The sequence below is a fragment of the Schistocerca americana genome, chromosome 7 (assembly GCF_021461395.2).
Source record: "Schistocerca americana isolate TAMUIC-IGC-003095 chromosome 7, iqSchAmer2.1, whole genome shotgun sequence".
Lineage (NCBI taxonomy): Eukaryota > Metazoa > Arthropoda > Insecta > Orthoptera > Acrididae > Schistocerca > Schistocerca americana.
In genome coordinates, this window is record NC_060125.1 from 394,225,379 (window position 1) to 394,248,291 (window position 22,913).

Sequence of the window (22,913 nt, forward strand, 5' to 3'; positions counted from 1 at the left end):
CACGATAAGCTGACTGAAGTGCCCTCACTCCCAGGTGCAATAATTGTGGTTAATACATATTAGTAAAACAAATATCGCACTAGACTGATTTGTGATCACTACAGATAAAACTCTGCTTTAAAAATAAGTTTGTTTAATGGAAAATAAACCAATTTCTTTTGTCAGTGCTGGATGTCGCATGAAAGACATGGTGGTAGTATTTGCTTGGACTGAGTCCATCTACATATTGGCAAAAATGAAATTGCAAATATCTGCCAAAACACCAGAAAAATGCACCTGACAACACTTAAAAGAAAACATACACACAGGATATTTAAAAAAAAGTTTTCCAAAAATGTGAGAGGTGGTAAAACAGACCAAAGCAAGGAAAAAATGTCCAATAAACATGGGCTCTAAAATCCGTACCTTAAGAGCTATGTGCACTTGTTCAGTAGAAAATATACATTTTATAGTAGCACAGAACAACAAGTGCTTATTTCCCCTTTTAGAGCCCATGTTTACTGAAATTTTTATCTTGTTCTGATCCATTCTACCACCTTTCAAAACATAAAATAATTTTTGCAACAATTGCAACAACCCACCTATAGCTGACTGATGTGTGGCACATAGACCCACACAATAGAAAACAGTATTTACACTAGCTTTCGAGCTCTTGCTCCTTCTCTAGAAAAATTACGCATTTTTGTACACACAACCACATGGAATGTTTGCTTCTCCAGTAATATTACACATATTCACACACACAACCACACAAAAGGTGTATATGTGTAATTTTATTAGACAAAAAGCAAGTGCTTGAAAGCCAATGTAAAGACTGTTTTCTGTTGCACGTTTCTTTTCGTGCATGTACTGTATTTAAAGTTGTAGCACAAGATATTGGTAAGTTTGAAATTAAATGACACTTATATCACTTAAACATCCTTGAATTATTATTTTGGGTCATTCCTTCCATGCACTTGGCTTAAACCCACATTTAAGGGAAACTGCTGTTGAAAGAAAAATATTTCGGTCTTCTGAGGGTCATTAAAAAGGGCTTTTGTTATAATACCTATCATAATACTCTGGTTAATGGTTTCATTATTTAAATGTATTGTTAGCAAGAAGCAAAATATTGGAATTTGCACTGTGTAGCATTAAATTTGTTAATACTCTAAGCAAGAAATATAGAAAGACGAGTTGATTGTTGCAAAATAATTAGTAATAAAACACTCATTATCTAGAGAAGTATGTATTTTCTTCGAATATCAGTGTCCCTGAATTTCAGGGACGGAAATTCTCTCTCCAACATATTCTGGACCCTGGACTTAAACCTTTGTTAGTCTCACCCCACTCCCCTTCTCATATTTATGTTTGTCAGAATTTCATCTTATTCCAATATACATTTATTTATTTCATCTTCCGCATGTGTGTGTCCCCTTTTCCTCTTTCTCTCTTTTCTTTCTTCTTCATCTCTACCTCCATTATTTTCACATATTTTCAATTCCCTTTAATCCATCATTACTTCACACACTCTCTCTTGTATCACCTTTTGAGCTGTGGATGGTGTAATGCACTAACTCCTACCTTCAATACTGTTCCATCCCTTTTTCATATCCAAGCTCCCTAACCATTTCCTTATTCCTCCATGAAGAGGGAAAGACTGGTAGGAGTTAAGAGTACTACGATCAGTTCTATTGTGTTTGCACCGAAAGTAGGCAAGTTGTTCCTCCTAGTTGCAATTATTATACGAGGCCTATCCACAAAGTACATTACGTTTTCGTTTGTGTCTGTTAGGGGCGGGGCTAGTGCGGCCATCTCGGTGTCATGGCATTCCGCCGCTCAGTCGGCATCCTGCCGTGCTAGTGAGACGTTCGTGCTGTACTCCGTTGAGTTACTGTGGCAGTTTGAAATGTCAGCGTTGATTGAAAATGCTGCGAAGTGTGAAGTGCGTGCTGTAATAAGGTTTCTGACTGCAAAAAACTGTACACCGATAGAAATCTATCGGCAGCTTTGTGAAGTGTGTGGGGACAACATAATCACTGAAGGTGGAGTGCATCAATGAGTCATAAAATTTAAAAATGGCCGAAAGTGGAAGACCCAGCATAGTGACTGCCGAACTTGTCGAAAAAGTCGATGCCGCGGTCCGTGAAAACCGTAATTTCACAATAATGGAACTCTCTATGAGTTTTCCACAAATTTCACAAAGTTTGTTGCATGAAATCATTACCAAAAAGCTTGGTCACCACAAGTTTTGTGCAAGGAGGATACCAAAAATCTTGACAGAGATTCACAAAAATCAGCGAATGGCTGCAGCGTTAACGTTTTTGGACGCTTACGAGAAAGATGGCGACTCATTACTCGATCGCATAATTACTGGTGACGAAACATGGGTTAAGCATGTGAACTGCGAGACAAAATTGCAGTCAATGCAGTGGGGGCACACAAATTCCCCCCAAAAACCCAAGAAATGCATGCAGACAATGTCGGCAAGGAAGGTGATGGCGACTGTCTTTTGGGACAGAAAAGGTGTGATTTTTGTGGATTTCCTGGAAAGAGGCACTACAATAAACTCTCAAAGGTATTGCCAAACTCTGCACAACCTCAGAAGAGCAATAAAAAACAAGTGCAGGGGAAAGTTGAGCTCAAAGATCTTGCTGATCCATGACAACGCCCGGGCCCACACGGCAAATGCCACTCGTGAAGTTCTCGAATCTTTTAAGTGGGAGTTGTTTCCTCATCCGCCGTACAGTCCCGACCTGGCACCGAGCGACTTCCACTTATTCCCAGCAATGAAGAAGTGGTTGGCTATGCAGCGTTTTGATGACGACACACAGCTTCAAGAAGAGGTAACATGTGGTTGAAGGTGCAGGCGGGCGAATTTTACGGCGAAGGAATTTCCAAGCTCGTCCATCACTACGATAAGTGCCTTAATTTAAATGGCAACTATGTAGAAAAGTAGTATTTAAGTATGGCTTTCACCTGTATATAATAAAAAAAATTCCAATACTTTATTTATTTTTAATTCTAAAACGTAATGTACTTGGTGGATAGCCCTCGTAGTATCTTTACAGACAAGTTTTCTGAATAAATTCATATCACAAAAGCAACTGTAAATGGTCTCTCAGACCATGACATGCAGTTCATAAAGTTTATTAACACTTATTAAGGCTAATACTTCTTGAAACTAAATGTGGGGGATGTAGTAATATAAAGAACTATGAGTATTTCAGGAGACTGTTCAAAGCATGAACTTATGGCTTGAACGAAAATACAATACATTCACTAGTAAAACTGTAATCTAATAACGTTTTCCCCTAAAAGTAACTCGGATCAAGTAGATACCAACAAGAAAGAAAAGGGAATAGCACCTGGATTACTTTAAGAATAAATGAATCTTGTAGGACAAAAAGGAAACATTCTGTAATTTTGGAAAAGTTATGATGTCAGTGAAGCACATTAAAAGGAGTATCATTTCTGTGAAGAAAATAATCCTAATATCTAACCTAATGTACACTCCTGGAAATGGAAAAAAGAACACATTGACACCGGTGTGTCAGACCCACCATACTTGCTCCGGACACTGCGAGAGGGCTGTACAAGCAATGATCACACGCACGGCACAGGGGACACACCAGGAACCGCGGTGTTGGCCGTCGAATGGCGCTAGCTGCGCAGCATTTGTGCACCGCCGCCGTCAGTGTCAGCCAGTTTGCCGTGGCATACGGAGCTCCATCGCAGTCTTTAACACTGGTAGCATGCCGCGACAGTGTGGACGTGAACCGTATGTGCAGTTGACGGACTTTGAGCGAGGGCGTATAGTGGGCATGCGGGAGGCCGGGTGGACGTACCGCCGAATTGCTCAACACGTGGGGCGTGAGGCCTCCACAGTACATCGATGTTGTCACCAGTGGTCGGCGGAAGATGCACGTGCCCGTCGACCTGGGACCGGACCGCAGCGGCGCACGGATGCACGCCAAGACCGTAGGATCCTACGCAGTGCCGTAGGGGACCGCACCGCCACTTCCCAGCAAATTAGGGACACTGTTGCTCCTGGGGTATCGGCGAGGACCATTCGCAACCGTCTCCATGAAGCTGGGCTACGGTCCCGCACACCGTTAGGCTGTCTTCCGCTCACGCCCCAACATCGTGCAGCCCGCCTCCAGTGGTGTCGCGACAGGCGTGAATGGAGGGACGAATGGAGACGTGTCGTCTTCAGCGATGAGAGTCGCTTCTGCCTTGGTGCCAATGATGGTCGTATGCGTGTTTGGCGCCGTGCAGGTGAGCGCCACAATCAGGACTGCATATGACCGAGGCACACAGGGCCAACACCCGGCATCATGGTGTGGGGAGCGATCTCCTACACTGGCCGTACACCACTGGTGATCGTCGAGGGGACACTGAATAGTGCACGGTACATCCAAACCGTCATCGAACCCATCGTTCTACCATGCCCAGACCGGCAAGGGAACTTGCTGTTCCAACAGGACAATGCACGTCCGCATGTATCCCGTGCCACCCAACATGCTCTAGAAGGTGTAAGTCAACTACCCTGGCCAGCAAGATCTCCGGATCTGTCCCCCATTGATCATGTTTGGGACTGGATGAAGCGTCGTCTCACGCGGTCTGAACGTCCAGCACGAACGCTGGTCCAACTGAGGCGCCAGGTGGAAATGGCATGGCAAGCCGTTCCACAGGACTACATCCAGCATCTCTACGATCGTCTCCATGGGAGAATAGCAGCCTGCATTGCTGCGAAAGGTGGATATACACTGTACTAGTGCCGACATTGTGCATGCTCTGTTGCCTGTGTCTATGTGCCTGTGGTTCTGTCAGTGTGATCATGTGATGTATCTGACCACACGAATGTGTTAATAAAGTTTCCCCTTCCTGGGACAATGAATTCACGGTGTTCTTATTTCAATTTCCAGGAGTGTATTAAGCGATATTACGAAAAGGATAGTTACTACTCATCATATAGAGGAGATGCTGAGTCACAGTTTGGCACAACAAAAACACTGTCACAAATAAGCTTTCGGCCAACAAGGCTTTTATCGAAAATAGATGGCATGCATGTGCCCACGCAAGCGCGCACTCACTCACTCGCTCACTCAAAGATTGCAGTGTCTCTAGCAGCTGAAGCCACACTGCGAGCAGCAGTAACAGTTGCAGTGCGTGATGGAGTGCCAACTGGGTGGGAGTAAGGAGGAGGCTGGCGTGGGGAGAAGGTAGTGGCGGGGTACAGTGAAGTGGTGCTGGGCAGCTGGAGAGAGGGTAAGGCAGTTAGGTACAGTTGGGAGGTTAGACAGATGGCAAGGGAGAGGTGGGGGAGGTGGGGGGGGGGGGGGTAGCAGAAAAGGAGAGAAGTAAAAAGACTGGGTATGTTGGTGGAATGAGGACTATGTTGTGCCAGAATGAGAAAAGGGAAGGAGCTGGATGGGTGAGGACAATGACTAATGAAGGTGGAGGCCAGGAGGGTTGCGGGAACATAGGATATATTGCAGGCAGAGTTTCCACCTGCGCAATTCAGAAATGCTGGTGATGGTTGGAAGGTTTCTTATGGCACAGGCTGTGAGGCAATCACTGAAATCAAAGATGTCATGTTGGGCCGCGTGCTCAGAAACAGGGTGGCCCACTTGTTTCTTGGCCACAGTTTGTCGGTGGCCATTTATGTGGACAGACAGCTTGTTGATTGTCATGCCCACATAGAATGCAGCAAAGTGGTTGCAGCTTAGCTTGTAGATCACACGACTGTTTTTACAGGTATCCCTGCCTTTGATGGGACATGTGATGTTTGTGACCATACTGGAGTAGGTGGTGGTGGTGGTGGGAGGATGTATGGGACAGGTCTTGCATCTAGGTCTATTACAGGGATATGGGCCATGAGGTAAGGGGATGGGAGCAGGGAATACCATAGTGGGCAGAACACTTCTCATTGCAGGGCATGATGAGAGTTCAAAACCCTGGAGGAGAATGTAATTCAGCTGCTCCAGTCCTATGCGGTACCGAGTTATGAGGGTAATGCTCCTCTGTGGCTGGATGGTGAGACTTTGGGAGGTGGTGGGAGACTGGAAAAATAAAGCAAGCGGGATTTGTTTTTGTACAAGGTTGGGAGGATAATTACGATCTGTGAAGGCGTCAGTGAGACCCTTGGTATATTTCGAGAGGGACCGCTCGTCATTGCAGATGTGACGGCCATGGGTGTCTAGGCTGTATGGAAGAGACTTCTTGGTATGGAACTGGTGGCAGCTGTCAAAGTGGAGGTATGGCCCAGTTCCATCTGTTACTGATAACAGTGGAGTAGTTCAATTAGGTAAATAATGCCGGGGAATAACTCAGGCTTGCCTTTGCAGATAATTTCAGAAGCACAGATATGAAACTTACTTATATTACTGGAAGAAGTAACATCAACCATAAAATCTTCATTCCCTACGATCATCCAACAATGATACTGTCCTGTAGACTACAACATGATCAGTGACCAAATTGATAGTGATGCTGAGCCTATTTGATAAAAAGTTAATATTATGGAACTGATAGATAGCTACTTACCATATAGAGGAGATGTTGAGTTGTAGACAGGCACAACAAAAGGGCTGCTATACATTTAACCCTTAACTGGAATCGTGGGTCATTTTGGACCCGGCAACAACAATAAAACCACCTAACAACGGAAATGCTGAAGTTTCAATTTGGTGCGCCAATGTAATCTTCGTACTAATAAATGAAAAGCACCAGTTTGCTTTTGTTCTGTCCAAAAAGCAAACTGGTGCTTTTCATTTATTATTATAATGCTGTTCTACCAAGAACCGACAGAAGATTCTGTTAATATAATCTTAGTACATTGTGAAGTGCACCAGGGACTGGGAGCTCGCTGCTTGAAATTTACTGGAAGTGGAGGTAAGTGCCATTCCTGGGTCCAATTTGACCAGCGATTACAAATACAGGATTTTTTTAGTCAGTGTATACTGACTTATTTTGTGGTGTTTCAGGCACTTTATTGCCACAATGCAGTGGGGTCTAACTGAAAAAGAAATCTGTGAACTATTACTAGATGAAAATTATTCAGACACAGAATCTTTAAGTGATTTTCAATCTTGTGATGAAGAGAACATAAGTGACGACATAAGTGACGACGAAATTACACAAAAAGAAAATTTCTTCTGATTCAAGCAATTCATCGTCTGATGATTCAGTAGAGAGAGATAGCCGGCTGTCACGTAATGCATATTTTTGAGGTAAAAATCGATTCAAGTGGTCTACTCATCCACCAGCTAGGTAAAGAGTAGAAGCCACAACATCATCACTCACCTTCCTGGTCTCATCGGTACAGCTCATGAAAAACAGAACAGGTCACCAACTGAATCATGTCAGTTGCTGATATCAATGAAATGATCACACATATTTGCACTCACACTAATCAGAAAATTACAAAATATTCAGAAAAGCATACAACTAATGCTACTTACACTAACCATGTGAGAATTATGGAAATGAAAGCGTTCTTTGGGTTGTTGTTATCAGGTTTATTCAAATCTGGACATGAAGATATAGAAAGTTTATGGGAAACTGATGGAACAGGCCAAGATATATTCAGAATAATGATGTCAGTAAAGCCATTTATGTTCCTGTTATTTGCTTTGAGATTTGACGATCTGAATTCTAGGGAAGAAAGAAGAACTTATGATCACGCTGCTCTCATCTCAGAAATATTTGGAAATTTAATTCAGAACTGTCCAAAAAACCATAGCTGCTCAGAATATTTTACAGTTGATGAAATGATTTGCCCTTTTAGAGTGAAATGTTTTTTCAGGGTTCATACAAAATCAAAGCCTGCTAAATATGGCATCAAGATTATGTACCTTTGTGACACTTAAACACACTATTTATACAATGCTTTCATCTATATGGGCAAAGCAATCACTAATAAAACAACCCAACTTTCAGTTCCAACACAGAATGTACTGCAGCTTGCAGAACCTTTATTTGGAACAAACAGAAATATAACTGCTGATAACTGGTTCTCTTCTGTGGACCTGGTTGACAAACTGATGGAAAATGGTTTGACTTATGTTGGAGTGATGCACAAAAATAAAAGGAAAATACTACCCGAATTTTTAGCCAATTAACAACGGGTAGTAGTCTCTACGTTATTTAATTTCATGAAGAATGAAACATTGGCATCTTATGTCCCAAAAAAGAATTGAAGCATAGTGGTGATCTCATCAATGCAAGTTGACAATTCCAGTCAATGAAAACAGTGGAAAACCTGAGATAATTGAATTTTACAACAGAAAAAATGGTGGTACTGATACACTAAATCAGAAATGCACCACTTATTCATCTCGAAAAACTCATCGCAGGCAATGTGTAGTTTTTTCAGCAATACTGAATGTTGCGAGTACAAATGGATTCGTATTATGGAAGGCATCAAATGGTGGAAAATGTATAAAACTTAATCATTACATAAAAGAAATTGGACTAAATTTGATAAGGCCATTTATCACAGAAAGAAAGATGGTGTATTATTCATTTTCAGCAGATTTGAAGAGTAGGATAGATAGTTTTCTAGGGGAAGCTGATGAACTGCAAAATGACCTATGACTAGAAAATTCACTTGTAATCAAAGTAGCTCACGAGAAAGAGGAAGATGTTATTTATGTGGTCCTAAAACTGACAGCAATCACAAAAATGCAACAAATGTTTTAAATTCATCTGTGAACGACATGTAGGAAGAGAGAGAGAGAGAGAGAGAGAGAGAGAGAGAGAGAGAGAGAGAGAGTTCTGTACCAAGTGCCATTCTTAGTTCAGGTACTGATATAGATAACATTTGGACACTTCCACGTTTTGTTTTCATTAATCAAGGGGAATTTGTGAGAAATTCCATAGTACATTTAGGTTTTTTAATCTAAGCCTCTTTTGCAATCATATAGCATTACAACATAAGGTACTAAAAATTCTTGTAAAATATGAGACAAAGAACTTAAAGTTAAAAAAATAACATAATCTAAAATTTTTGCTCAATAGAAGTTGATTTATATTTGAAATAAAACTTATTTTAATACAATCAGTACATACTTACATATGAATTATATCTTTTATGTGGATTATGTTGAATTTTTATTCAAGGATCCATTTCAACCTGCGATTCCAGTTATGTTCATCAAAATATCGATTCCAGTTAAGGGTTAAGCTTTTGGCCAAAAGACCCTCTTCTAAAGTAAAAAACATATACACACACACACATTCATGCAAGCACAAATCACATACACATTGCCACCATCTCTGGTCACCGAGACTGGACTCTTGTTGTGCACATCTGCGATTCAACATCTCCTCAATATGTTGAGTTGGACTCGGTATTTTTCATAATATTGTCATTATTCCATTGTTTAAGATAATGTTTACCTATATTAAGAAGATCAGTGGTCTTATAATGCATTGTTGGTGCACACTCAATATTAATTTTATTTCTGTTGAACATTTGCCAACAACTCTGATGACAAACTGGGATGTGTCAGTTATAATTATTTAAGGCAATCATATCTGTAAAGGTAATGCATATGATCAGAGTTTGGTAATTCGTCGATAATGCTGTATAGTGTCAAACACCTTTCAGGAATCTAGGAAAATAGGCTCTATATCCTCACCTGCCCCTATTATTTAGAAGATGCAGTGGGTAAATAAAGCAAGCTGTGTTTCACATGAGTTGTTTTTCCTAAAACTGTGCTTATTCTCTGATAGAAGCTTTTTTTCCTAGACACATCAGAATGTTCAGCTCACAACACAGACAGATGTCAGTGACACACTGTTCTTTTACTGTTTTTTACTCTGCCTGACAAAAGTTGAACAGCCAGCTATCAATGTAACTTCATACATGTATACACTATTGGTGGACATGTAAACAATTAAGAGATGCAGTTTTCTGCAACGATGAAACGGCCACCAGAGTAAATTAGTGTTGTTCATGTGTTATGTTGTTATCAGACCTGGTAGGGTATATAAGGGGCACGAACAGTGCCAAATGTGGAGTGATGACTGAAGGACATGAAGATGCTGCGTATTCGTATAAAACAGTGTTAGCATCACATGACAGAGTTATGATGGCAACCAGAGAGGAGGTCCCACTCTTTCAAAGTTTTGGTGTTTCTTCTGGTGTCATGATATGGGGGCAATACTTGTCCACATATGGAACGTAACTGTATGAACTGCCTGTGTGATGGCCAAAAAGATCCCCAGATCGTTTCTCAATAGACAATGTGTGGGACCAGCTCAGATCTCAACTCTGTCCCAGTGTCGGTATTCAGAACATCAAGGACCAGTTACAGCAGTTGTGGGCCAGCTTGCAATAGGAGAGGATACAACAGCTTTACGACAACCTTCCCAACCAAATCAGTGGGTAAACCCAGGCCAGAGAGAATGGAACACCATACTGATAAGTGAGCTCGTAATGTCAAGTTATACGTAAATATGACTCAATTTTTAATCACTAAAATAACATCACAGACATCTCAACTTGTTAAGTTTCATTTCGTTTCCTCCTCCCCTTCAGGGTGTTGCACTTTTTTTGTCACACAGCGGATAATTAGTCGTACGAGGATTTTGGAGCACAATACATTCTCAAGAAATACGAGTCAGTAAATCTAAAAGGTGTTGCAATAACAGGGCTAATTATTTGAATATATCTCATTTACAGGTTTATGCAACGGTCAAACATTTGTTTGGTAATGTCAACACATACTGTTTGTTTTGACTTTTAGCAATGAGACATGGATTTTCAATGGGAAAACAGATCAAACACAAAGATACTCAGTGAGCAATGGACAGATGCACAATGGGAGTTATTATAAAAAAATGTGGATCAGGGAACAAATTGGAGTGTGAAATGTTAAGTATAGCTGGAATGAAAATAAAACGTAGGTGGGCAAGCAAATGGGTGGTAAACTACACAAGGAGGGTTTTTCCCCCCCCAAGAGATAAGAAAAGAGAAAAAACTAACAGAAAGTAGGTAGAGGACATCAGTAACACTGTTTTAGTAAAAAGAATGTATTTACAGTAGCAAAAGAGTGGAATGCATTGAGAAGTCAGCAGGAGGTCTGGTGAATACAAGGACATATCACATTACTGATGATGAAAGTTTCTTAATGTCAGTGACTTTTAATATTTAACATCTGCATATCCTAAGAATGATAAAAATACTGTTTACACTACATTTCATTCTCTTGACGTCATATGATACAGGAAACCATACTTCCTCCTGTTCACTGTCTATCAGATACTAGCCACTTACTGCCAGTACCTTGCAATGATATTTCCACTCATAGTACTCGCCTATTGATTCTACAACTGGTTGTGCATATTTTATGCATAGTTCCATAACTGACATCAGTATTACAAGATATATCATCAGAGTTATGTGTCTGGTACCAAAGAGGGACTATCAGGAAATGGATTATCTTGCACTGAGGTTCACCTTTTTTGGTATTTTCCTGACATTCTATAAATTCTTTTGAATGACATGCTATTCACAAATCGCAGATAGGCACAACATAAAGACTGTCACCAAATAAGTTTTTGGCCAACAAGGCCTTTGTTAAAAATAGACAAAACACACACACACACACACACCTCTGTCTCTGTGAGTTGTGTGTGTGTGTGTGTGTGTGTGTGTGTGTGTGTGTGTGTGTGTGTGTTGTCTATCTTTGACAAAGGCCGTGTTAGCCAAAAGCTTATTTTGTGACAATCTTTTTGTTGTGTCTATCTGCACATCAGCATCTCCGCTATGTGGTGAGTAGCAAATATCTTTTCATAATATTGTTGCATCCCCTTCTGGATTTTCCGTTGTTTGAGTGATATTCATTATTTGACACCCTCTTCAGATATCGACATAAGATGATGACCCATCTTCAATAACTAAAAACTTCTCAAACTACACTGCAAGAAGTTGAGAGCACTTGTAACTGTAAACCCCATCACTGCTCTGCAATTATACACCAGCACACAGTACACACAAATTGGCCAATCTCAGTTGATAAATCTACTCAACCAGTAGAATTACTTCCCTAAATCTTTCCAATGGCAGGACGTCATTTGATTTTCAGCAATGAATTTCTCATTTCCATTTGACTGATCTAAATAAATAATCCTAATTTAACTGATTATGCAATTATTCAAGTGCATGTTCTAGAATCATACAAAAACTGCTCAAAAGTAGCCCATAATTCTACAAATTCCTGTTTTGATACATTCAGCAAACAATATTCAAAAAATATAAACCTTGCTTCTGTACACCGGAATCTATTGGTAACGTTTTGCATTTTCAGGTGAGCCAAAAGGACTATGAATGCAACCACATAAACACATAGTATGTGGCCTGTACTTGAATGAGTTCTCACCATGTCTGAGGGTGACTTGGCCACATTAATACACAGCAAACTGTTGTGAATGCAAATGCGTTTGTGATATCATGGTTAACACATACGGGAAATAACAAGAATGAGGAGAAATGTGGGAGATAATATGGAGAGTTCTGAATTTGGTAAGTGTCCACATTGTTTTATGGGATTATCTTTACTATTCAAAGATGATGTGTTTTTAACAAACCCAGTTTGCTAAATATACAACTGCTAGATATACATAAAAGAATGGAGTTGGGAATAAAAATATCTTTTTCAATTTAGAACTAACCCCAGAAACAAGAAGTAGTTTCTTCTGTAGTCTTCGAATCAGTAACGTTTGTTGTTCAGCTTCTGTCTGATTCTTGGCGGTATCTGCTTTTATCTTATCTAGTTCCGATACAACAGAATCAAATTTCAGTTGTAAAGCCTTCAATCTGAAAAGAAAATTAAATAATATTTGTGACAATTTCGGAGACAGTGGGAATGTTAAAGCTTGTTCCTGTATATACCATTACAAAACTGATATAAACTGTACTAAAACCATCACATACAAAAAATAAATTAAATAATATATTTAAGTTCTAAGATTATGTCTTCACTCATGTTAATAATGTGTCACCGTCACCCAGGAACAAGTAGACTACAAAAAATTGAGTAGCATGTCCAAATTAAATTTTTTGAAGGTTAAAAGCACATACGTGTGGTTTCACATACTACTATAGTTCTCAAGAATGGACCAACAAATCAGCAAACTCAAGTACATCTCCTATTTTGTTCAATCTGTCTTTTCACCTCTTCCTCACTTTATTTACAATGTGAGAGCCATTCCACCACCCATATAAACACATTTTTTCTCTTCCAGTTCCATGCCATTTTTCAGATAATATCTAAACCAATAGAAAAAACTTATAGAGATGAAGGACACATGGGCCAAGTATCACTACTAGTGTCTGCAATAGGTTCCTGTAAGCTGGCATGAGATAAATGAACAACATAACTGATGCAAAAGAATGTAAATGAAATTGGGGTGGGGAGGACTGGCAGACAGATGCCAAGACAAATCCAGGAAGAACAAAATAAAGATCACGTAGCGAGCAACCGTTTAACTTGAGAACTGGGTGAGTAGTGTTATTGGCATGAGCTACCAAAAACTAAATTGTGATAACTGATGCTATAAACTATTTCTATATTAATTACAATAATACTGACTCTGTGCTCAGTGATCCATTCTCTGACTTCAAAGACAGCTCCCGCTGTTGTAAGGCCCGAACCACAGAGCGAACCTTCTCAGCCATTGGAGTAGTAGCAGAAGCAGATGACTCACTTTCTGCAGGCCCACAGACCTCTTGCCCTAGAGCCTCCCACTCCTGAAGACGGTGTTGCAGGGTCTCACAACTGGCCTGAACACGAACCAACTCTCGCTCCCGTTCATCTGCTCGTTCTTGTCGCTGCTTTAGATCTGCTACCATCTCCTCCAGCAGTAACTTGTTTTGCACAGCGTTCCTGTAAAATGTTGTTGCTATTATTTGATGTTTTATAATGTGCTGAACAAAAGTAGTTCACATCTCAGTACCACATTTCACAACTGTAAGGAATGCATGTTCTGAACTAGACAATGGTCTAAAAAGTTTGAGTGAGGTTGAATTTTCATCTGAAGTGTTCTACATATTAAAATTGTGCACCAGACTGGAAGTCAACGTGTACCTTTGTGTTTCATATGTGATTCTATCCCTGACAGATACCCAGGTAGATGTAGCAAACCAATACAAAGCTCCATCCCTGCAATAACTCTAATCTACTTTCCTAATTTTACAGAAACATCACTGCATACCTTGTTCTAGCAAGGGTATTGTGAAGAATAGCTTAGTCATGGTCTATAAATTATTTCCAGAATGAATATTTCACTCTGAAAATGTAATTTACACTATTAGTAAGCTCACAGACAGATTAATGCTGTGTACTGCATTAGCAGTTGAATCAACAAACATCTACATCTTCATCTATATTCTGCAAACCACTGCAAAGTGCAAGACAGAGCGTACTTCCCACTGTATCAGTTATTATGGCTTCTTTCTGTTCCATTCACATACGGAGTGTGGGAAAAATGACTGTTTAAATGCCTTTGCAGATATTTTAAACAATCTAATCTTTTTCTCATGATCCCTATGGCAGTGATATGTAAGGAGTCAAAGTGTATTCTTACATTCATTCTTTAAAGCTGGTTCTCAAAAATTTGTATGTAGGCTTTCTTGGGATCATTTGCAACTATATTAAAGTTCTGCTGGTTCAGTTTCTTCAGCATCTCTATGACACTGTCCAATGGGTCAAACAAACCTGTGCGCATTCATGCTGTCTTCCTCTGTATGCATTCAATGTCCCCTGTTGCTCCTATGTGAAATGAGTCCTATACATTTGAGCAATATTCTAGGATGGGTCACATTAGGGTTTCGTAAGCAATCTTCTTTGCAGATTGACTGCATTTGCCTAGTATTCTACCAATGAACCAAAGTCTGCCACCTGTTTGACCTATGACTGAGTCAAAGTGATCATCCCATTTCATATCCCTATAAACTGTTACAACCAAGTATTCGTGTAAGTTGACCGATTCCAATTCTGACTCATTGATATTGTTGTCATAGGACATGACATTTTTTTTGTATTGTGAAGTGCATAATTTACAGTTCTGGACATTTAAAGCAATTTTCCAATATTAACACTATTTTGAAATCTTATCAAGAACGAGTGAAATGTTTGTGCAGCTCTTTTCAGACAGTACTTCATTATTACTACATAACCTGCAAGGAGTCTTGGAATATTGTCTAGTCTGCATGGTTGTTAACATACACTGAACTGCCAAAGAAACTGGTATAGGCATGGTTATTGTAACACAGAGATACGAAAACAGGTAGAATACGGTGCTGCGCTCAGCAACACCTATATAGGACAACAAGTGACTGGAGCAGTTGTTAGATTGGTTACTGCTACTACAGTGGCAGGTTATCAAGATTTAAGTGAGTTTGAACGTGGTGTTGTAGTTGGCGCATAGCAATGGGACACAGCACCTCCAAGGTAGTGATGCAGAGGGGATTTTCCCTTATGATCATTTCACAAGTGTACCATGAATATCAGGAATCCAGTAAAACATCAAGTCTTCAATATCGCTGCAGCCAGAAAAAGATCCTGCAAGAACACGACAAATTACAACTGAAGAGAATCGTTCAATGCGACAGAAATGCAACCCTTCTGCAAATTGCTGCAGATTTCAATGCTGGGCCACCAACAAGTGTCAGCATGCGAACCATTCAATGAAACATCATCAATATGGGCTTTCGGACCTGACGGCCCACTCATGTACCCTTGATGACAACTTGACACAAAGCTTTACTCTTCACCTGAGCCCGTCAACACCAACATTGGACTGATGATGACTGGAAACGTGTTGCCTGGTCGGATGAGTCTCGTTTCAAATTATATTGAGTAGATGGACGTGTATGGTTATGGAGACAACCTCATGAATCCATGGACCCTGCATTAGGCGCGTAATGGGGCCCCTTAGGGAAATGGCAGCAAGAGAGGGGAAGAAAACCAATGTGCACTCCGTGTGCATACCGGGGGGAGTCATTCCAGATGTGGAAAGGGTCCTTCCGGATGCCATGAAGGGTACAGGGTGCACCCATCTGCAGGTGGTCGCTCATGTCGGCACCAATGATGTGTGTCGCTATGGATCGGAGGAAATCCTCTCTGGCTTCCGGCGGCTATCTGATTTGGTGAAGACTGCCAGTCTCGCTAGCGGGATGAAAGCAGAGCTCACCATCTGCAGCATCGTCGACAGGACTGACTGCGGACCTTTGGTACAGAGCCGAGTGGAGGGTCTGAATCAGAGGCTGAGACGGTTCTGCGACCGTGTGGGCTGCAGATTCCTCGACTTGCGCCATAGGGTGGTGGGGTTTCGGGTTCCGCTGGATAGGTCAGGAGTCCACTACACGCAACAAGCGGCTACACGGGTAGCAGGGGTTGTGTGGCGTGGGCTGGGCGGTTTTTTAGGTTAGATGGCCTTGGGCAAGTACAGAAAGGGCAACAGCCTCAACGGGTGCGGGGCAAAGTCAGGACATGCGGGGACCAAGCAGCAATCGGTATTGTAATTGTCAACTGTCGAAGCTGCGTTGGTAAAGTACCGGAACTTCAAGCGCTGATAGAAAGCACCGAAGCTGAAATCGTTATAGGTACAGAAAGCTGGCTTAAGCCAGAGATAAATTCTGCCGAAATTTTTACAAAGGTACAGACGGTGTTTAGAAAGGATAGATTGCATGCAACCGGTGGTGGAGTGTTCATCGCTGTTAGTAGTAGTTTATCCTGTAGTGAAGTAGAAGTGGATAGTTCCTGTGAATTATTATGGGTGGAGGTTACACTAAACAACCGAACTAGGTTAATAATTGGCTCCTTTTACCGACCTCCCGACTCAGCAGCAGTAGTGGCAGAACAACTGAGAGAAAATTTGGAATACATTTCACATAAATTTTCTCAGCATGTTATAGTCTTAGGTGGAGATTTCAATTTACCAGATATAGACTGGGACACTCAGATGTTTAGGACGGGTGGTAGGGACAGAGCATCGAGTGACATTATACTGAGTGCACTATCCGAAAATTACCTCGAGCAATTAAACAGAGAACCGACTCGTGGAGATAACATATTGGACCTACTGATAACAAACAGACCCGAGCTTTTCGAATCTGTATGTACAGAACAGGGAATCAGTGATCATAAGGCCGTTGCAGCATCCCTGAATATGGAAGTTAATAGGAATATAAAAAAAGGGAGGAAGGTTTATCTGTTTAGCAAGAGTAATAGAAGGCAGATTTCAGACTACCTAACAGATCAAAACGAAAATTTCTGTTCCGACACTGACAATGTTGAGTGTTTATGGAAAAAGTTCAAGGCAATCGTAAAATGCGTTTTAGACAGGTACGTGCCGAGTAAAACGGTGATGGACGGGAAAAACCCACCGTGGTACAACAACAAAGTTAGGAAACTACTGCGAAAGCAAAGAGAGCTCCACTCCAAGTTTAAACGCAGCCAAAACCTCTCAGACAAACAGAAGCTAAACGATGTCAAAGTTAGCGTAAGGAGGGCTATGCGTGAAGCGTTCATTGAATTCGAAAGTAAAATTCTATGTACCGACTTGACAGAAAATCCTAGGAAGTTCTGGTCTTACGTTAAATCAGTAAGTGGCTCGAAACAGCATATCCAGACACTACGGGATGATGATGGCATTGAAACAGAGGATGACACGCGTAAAGCTGAAATACTAAACACCTTTTTCCAAAGCTGTTTCACAGAGGAAGACCGCACTGCAGTTCCTCCTCTAAATCCTCGCACAAACGAAAAAATGGCTGACATCGAAATAAGTGTCCAAGGAATAGAAAAGCAACTGGAATCACTCAATAGAGGAAAGTCCACTGGACCTGACGGGATACCAATTCGATTCTACACAGAGTACGCGAAAGAACTTGCCCCCCTTCTAACAGCCGTGTACCGCAAGTCTCTAGAGGAACGGAGGGTTCCAAATGATTGGAAAAGAGCACAGATAGTCCCAGTCTTCAAGAAGGGTCGTCGAGCAGATGCGCAAAACTATAGACCTATATCTCTTACGTCGATCTCTTGTAGAATTTTAGAACATGTTTTTTGCTCGCGTATCATGTCATTTCTGGAAACCCAGAATCTACTATGTAGGAATCAACATGGATTCCGGAAACAGCGATCGTGTGAGACCCAACTCGCCTTATTTGTTCATGAGACCCAGAAAATATTAGATACAGGCTCCCAGGTAGATGCTATTTTTCTTGACTTCCGGAAGGCGTTCGATACAGTTCCGCACTGTCGCCTGATAAGCAAAGTAAGAGCCTACGGAATATCAGACCAGCTATGTGGCTGGATTGAGGAGTTTTTGGCAAACAGAACACAGCATGTTGTTATCAATGGAGAGACGTCTACAGACGTTAAAGTAACCTCTGGCGTGCCACAGGGGAGTGTTATGGGACCATTGCTTTTCACAATATATATAAATGACTTAGTAGATAGTGTCGGAAGTTCCATGCGGCTTTTCGCGGATGATGCTGTAGTATACAGAGAAGTTGCTGCATTAGAAAATTGTAGCGAAATACAGGAAGATCTGCAGCGGATAGGCACTTGGTGCAGGGAGTGGCAACTGACCCTTAACATAGACAAATGTAATGTATTGCGAATACATAGAAAGAAGGATCCTTTATTGTATGATTATATGATAGCGGAACAAACACTGGTAGCAGTTACTTCTGTAAAATATCTGGGAGTATGCGTACGGAACGATTTGAAGTGGAATGATCATATAAAACTAATTGTTGGTAAGGCGGGTACCAGGTTGAGATTCATTGGGAGAGTGCTTAGAAAATGTAGTCCATCAACAAAGGAGGTGGCTTACAAAACACTCGTTCGACCTATACTTGAGTATTGCTCATCAGTGTGGGATCCGTACCAGGTCGGGTTGACGGAGGAGATAGAGAAGATCCAAAGAAGAGCGGCGCGTTTCGTCACTGGGTTATTTGGTAACCGTGATAGCGTTACGGAGATGTTTAATAAACTCAAGTGGCAGACTCTGCAAGAGAGGCGCTCTGCATCGCGGTGTAGCTTGCTCGCCAGGTTTCGAGAGGGTGCGTTTCTGGATGAGGTATCGAATATATTGCTTCCCCCTACTTATACTTCCCGAGGAGATCACGAATGTAAAATTAGAGAGATTAGAGCGCGCACGGAGGCTTTCAGACAGTCGTTCTTCCCGCGAACCATACGCGACTGGAACAGGAAAGGGAGGTAATGACAGTGGCACGTAAAGTGCCCTCCGCCACACACCGTTGGGTGGCTTGCGGAGTATCAATGTAGATGTAGATGTAGATGTAGATGTCATCAAGCTGGTGGAGGCTCTGTAATGGTGTGGGGCGAGTGCAGCTGCAGTGATATGAGACCCCATACGTCTAGACATGACTGACAGGTGACACAAATGTAAGCATCCTGTCTGATCACCTGCATCCATTCATGTCCATTGCACATTCCGAAGGACTTGGGCAACTGCAGCAGGACAATGCGACACCCCACACGCCCAGAATTACTACAGAGTGGTTCCACTGACACTCTTCTTAGTTTACACACTTCCGCTGGCCACTAAACTCCCCAGACATGAACATTATTGAGCATATCTGGGGTGCCTTGCAATGTGCTGTTCAGAAGAGATCTCCACACCCTGCAGGATTCATGGTGTCAGTTCCCTGCAGCACTACTTCAGACATTACTAAATCCATGCTACGTTGTGTTGCAGCACTTCTGCATGCTCACGGGGGCCCTACAAGATACTAAGCAGGGGTACCAGTTTCTTTGGCTCTTCAGTGTATAGCATGAGCAATTAGTCCCAGCACACTTCCCTGGGCACACATTTAGTTACTTCTACACCTGACATGCTGTGTTCTCCCTAACAAGAAAATGTCAATCCAGTCACAAATATTACTCAATACCCATACATATGGTCATACTATCAATAGTAAGTGTAGGTATGGCACTGAGTCGAATGCTTTTTGGAAATCGGGAAGTACAGCACCCACCTGACTTGCTGGATCCACGGCTTTCAGGATATCGTGAGAAAAAAAGAGAGTTGTGTTTCATATAATCATTGTTCTCAGAATCCATGCTGGTTGGCAAGGAGAAGGTCATTCTGTTCAGTTTATCTCAATATATTTGAGCTCAGAACATGTTCTAAGATTCTTCAGTCAATGGATGTCAAGAATATTGTGTGGTATGAAACTTAATGACAGATTAAAACAATATGCTGTACTGGGACTTGAACCTGGGACATTCACCTTTTACAGGCAAGTGCTCTACCAACTGAGCTACCCGAGAAGAATTCATGACCCATCTTGACAGCTGCACTTCTGTCAGTGTATCATCTCCTGCCATCCGGACTTAACAGAACTTCTCCTGCGTAACTTACAGGACTAGAACTCCGGGAAGAAAGGATATTACGGAGACATGGCACAGCCACAACCTGGCGGATTGTTTCCTGCATTCATTCTCAATATTGGATGATAGTCTTGTAGACCAGTTCTGCTACTCTTGTAGATGGGTGTGATCTGCACTTTCTTCCAACTACTGGGCATGATTTTTTGTTCAGGGGATCAGTTAAAAGAGGGGCTCATACAGTATAGAACCTGATAAAGAGCCCACCAGGACCTGTAGCTTTGTTTGATTTTAGTGATTTCAGCTCTTTCTCAACATCACTGCATGTGCCGTGCCTTGCCTTGACAGACTACACATAGTACCTTTTCCAACAGATGAAATGAGCCTCATTGGCTCACTTTCAGTTTCGGTGGAAGACAGCACCTTGAACTTATGGTTATGGGGATGGGTGTAACACTGTGAGTTCTCCCTGGTCCCTGTCTGACCTGTGAAGGATGCCTAAACCTACCACTGGCATGCCACTCACAGTCAAGTGGGCAGGTACTGGTAGATACTGTACTTGCTGTACAGGAGACAGGATTCACAGGAGAGGACAGTACTTGAGGTACCAAAGGCATACAAATCTCAGGAGCCTTCTAAACAAACTCATTCACAGCAGCTTATGAATATCAACTACCTCGTCCCATGTTTGAGAACAATACCCACTGTTGGGCTGCATTATGGCTGGTGCCATGTTTTGCACAAGAGTAAACAAACAACTTTAAAACAGACCTGCTGATTATCTATTAATTTCTGGATCTGTTAACCTAAAGGTATTACTACAGTTTCTATATAAGAACTGAAGAAGTAAACACGTAAAACAAGATTTCTGGAGGGGGAAAAAAAAGGTTGAAACTTTTTAAAGATTAATAATTTATGATAAATGCAGACAATATACAATTCTGTTGAAAGGGAAAACTAAATATGATATGATACAATAGTTATAATGTGTGCTACAACTTTAAATCAAACACTGATTTATTACAAAATACACTATCTGATCAAAAGCGCTGGGGGCGCCTACTTCGGACATTGTAGCGCCTACTGCATCGGTATCCCACTCCGTGTCCAGCCAACATGGGATGTCTGCATCAGGAGGCGTTTATTCACAAGGAAAACCTACGTCATCTGTTTTGTCAACACAAATACTTAGCAGTGGCCACAACCCAACACAAGGTCTTCACCAATGGCCACCAGGGTCCACTACCCGTTAGCAGAGTCTGCAGAACAGCTTCACCAGAGGTCGCAGCTAGCCCAGGAACTACTTTGATACATCAGGCACGTGATTGCAAATAGTTCTGGCAGATACATCTGCCAACGGGCTTTATAAGGCGGTGCACTGCTGGCAAAAGGGAGTTTGATGCAGCGCTTGGAAGGATACAGAGCTGCCGCCCCGGCAGCCAAGGTCCAACGCCTCTTCTAGCTGGCTGATCTCTTGTAGATGGACTTGGTATAGTCAACGAACCTCTTGACATTGTAGAATTGTTTATTGTGTTCGCTCCCCATGAAGAGTCAGGTCTTTTCTATTATTATTGTTTGTTATTTTGTATTTGCGTCAACCCGCAGTAAAGATCGAGTTGGTTGTTCTTTTGGAAATTGTATAATTGTTTCGTTTTGGTGAGTCCATTAAGTTGTTTTCAGATTTGTGTTTTCTGCATTTCTATTCTGCTAGTGCAGATACTTCAACAAGTGTCCTGACACCTATTAGTGGAACTGATATGGAGTGTGTTCACCATTTGCCTTTACGATGGCTTGAACTCTGGTGGGGAGATTTTCAGTGAGGTGTCTGAATGTCTGTACAGGAATGGAAGCCCATTCTTCCTCAAGAGCCGGAATCAGAGAAGGTAGTGATATTGGATGAAGGTGATGTTGGACGCTGCAGTTTGGAGTGAAGTGGACTTTCTAGTTCACCCCAAAGGTATTCCATTGGGTTTTGTTTGAAACTCTGGACAAGCCAATCCAACTCAGGAATGTTATTGTTCACAAATCATTGCCTAACAGATGTTACTTTATGGCAGGGTACTTTGTCATACTGATATAGTCGTCTTCAAACTGTTCCTCTGCTGTTCCAGTGCCATAAAATGTGTTCACATACTCCTGCTTTTCGCATTTTCTTAAGCACAATAAGGGGACCACATCCTATCCAGAAAAATCACCCAATACCACAACACCCCCTCCTCTACACTTCTCTATTGGCATTACACATGACGGCAGGTAACATTTGTAACATTTTCCAAATATTTTCCAAACCCTTACCCTTCCATCAGATTGCAACTTGATGTAGCATGAATCATCACTCCAAATCACTCATTTTCAATTATCCACTGTCCAGTAGCATCACACCTTGCATCACCTCAAACGTTGCTTAGTACTGAGTACAAATATGTTTGGCACATGAGGAGCTCCTTGAGCACTGTACCCCATTCTTTTTAACTCCCTACACAGTCATCATATGAGTTGGACTGCTGGTAGCATCTTGGAATTCATGAGTGGCCCTTCCGCAAATTTCATGTGTTTTTT

The 22,913-nt window shown here is 41.6% G+C and overlaps 1 protein-coding gene across 1 annotated transcript in view; it reads right to left on the reverse strand.

Moving 5' to 3' along the window:
- Nucleotides 1-22,913, reverse strand: part of LOC124622027 (mitotic spindle assembly checkpoint protein MAD1) — a 104,011-nt gene that overhangs the window by 34,521 nt on the left and 46,577 nt on the right. Inside the window, exons 6-7 of the mRNA XM_047147583.1 lie at nucleotides 13,584-13,877; nucleotides 12,664-12,808 (exon numbers count right to left, since the gene is read on the reverse strand). Of these exons, the coding sequence (XP_047003539.1) occupies nucleotides 12,664-12,808; nucleotides 13,584-13,877 (439 nt within the window). The remainder of the gene's footprint in view (nucleotides 1-12,663; nucleotides 12,809-13,583; nucleotides 13,878-22,913) is intronic.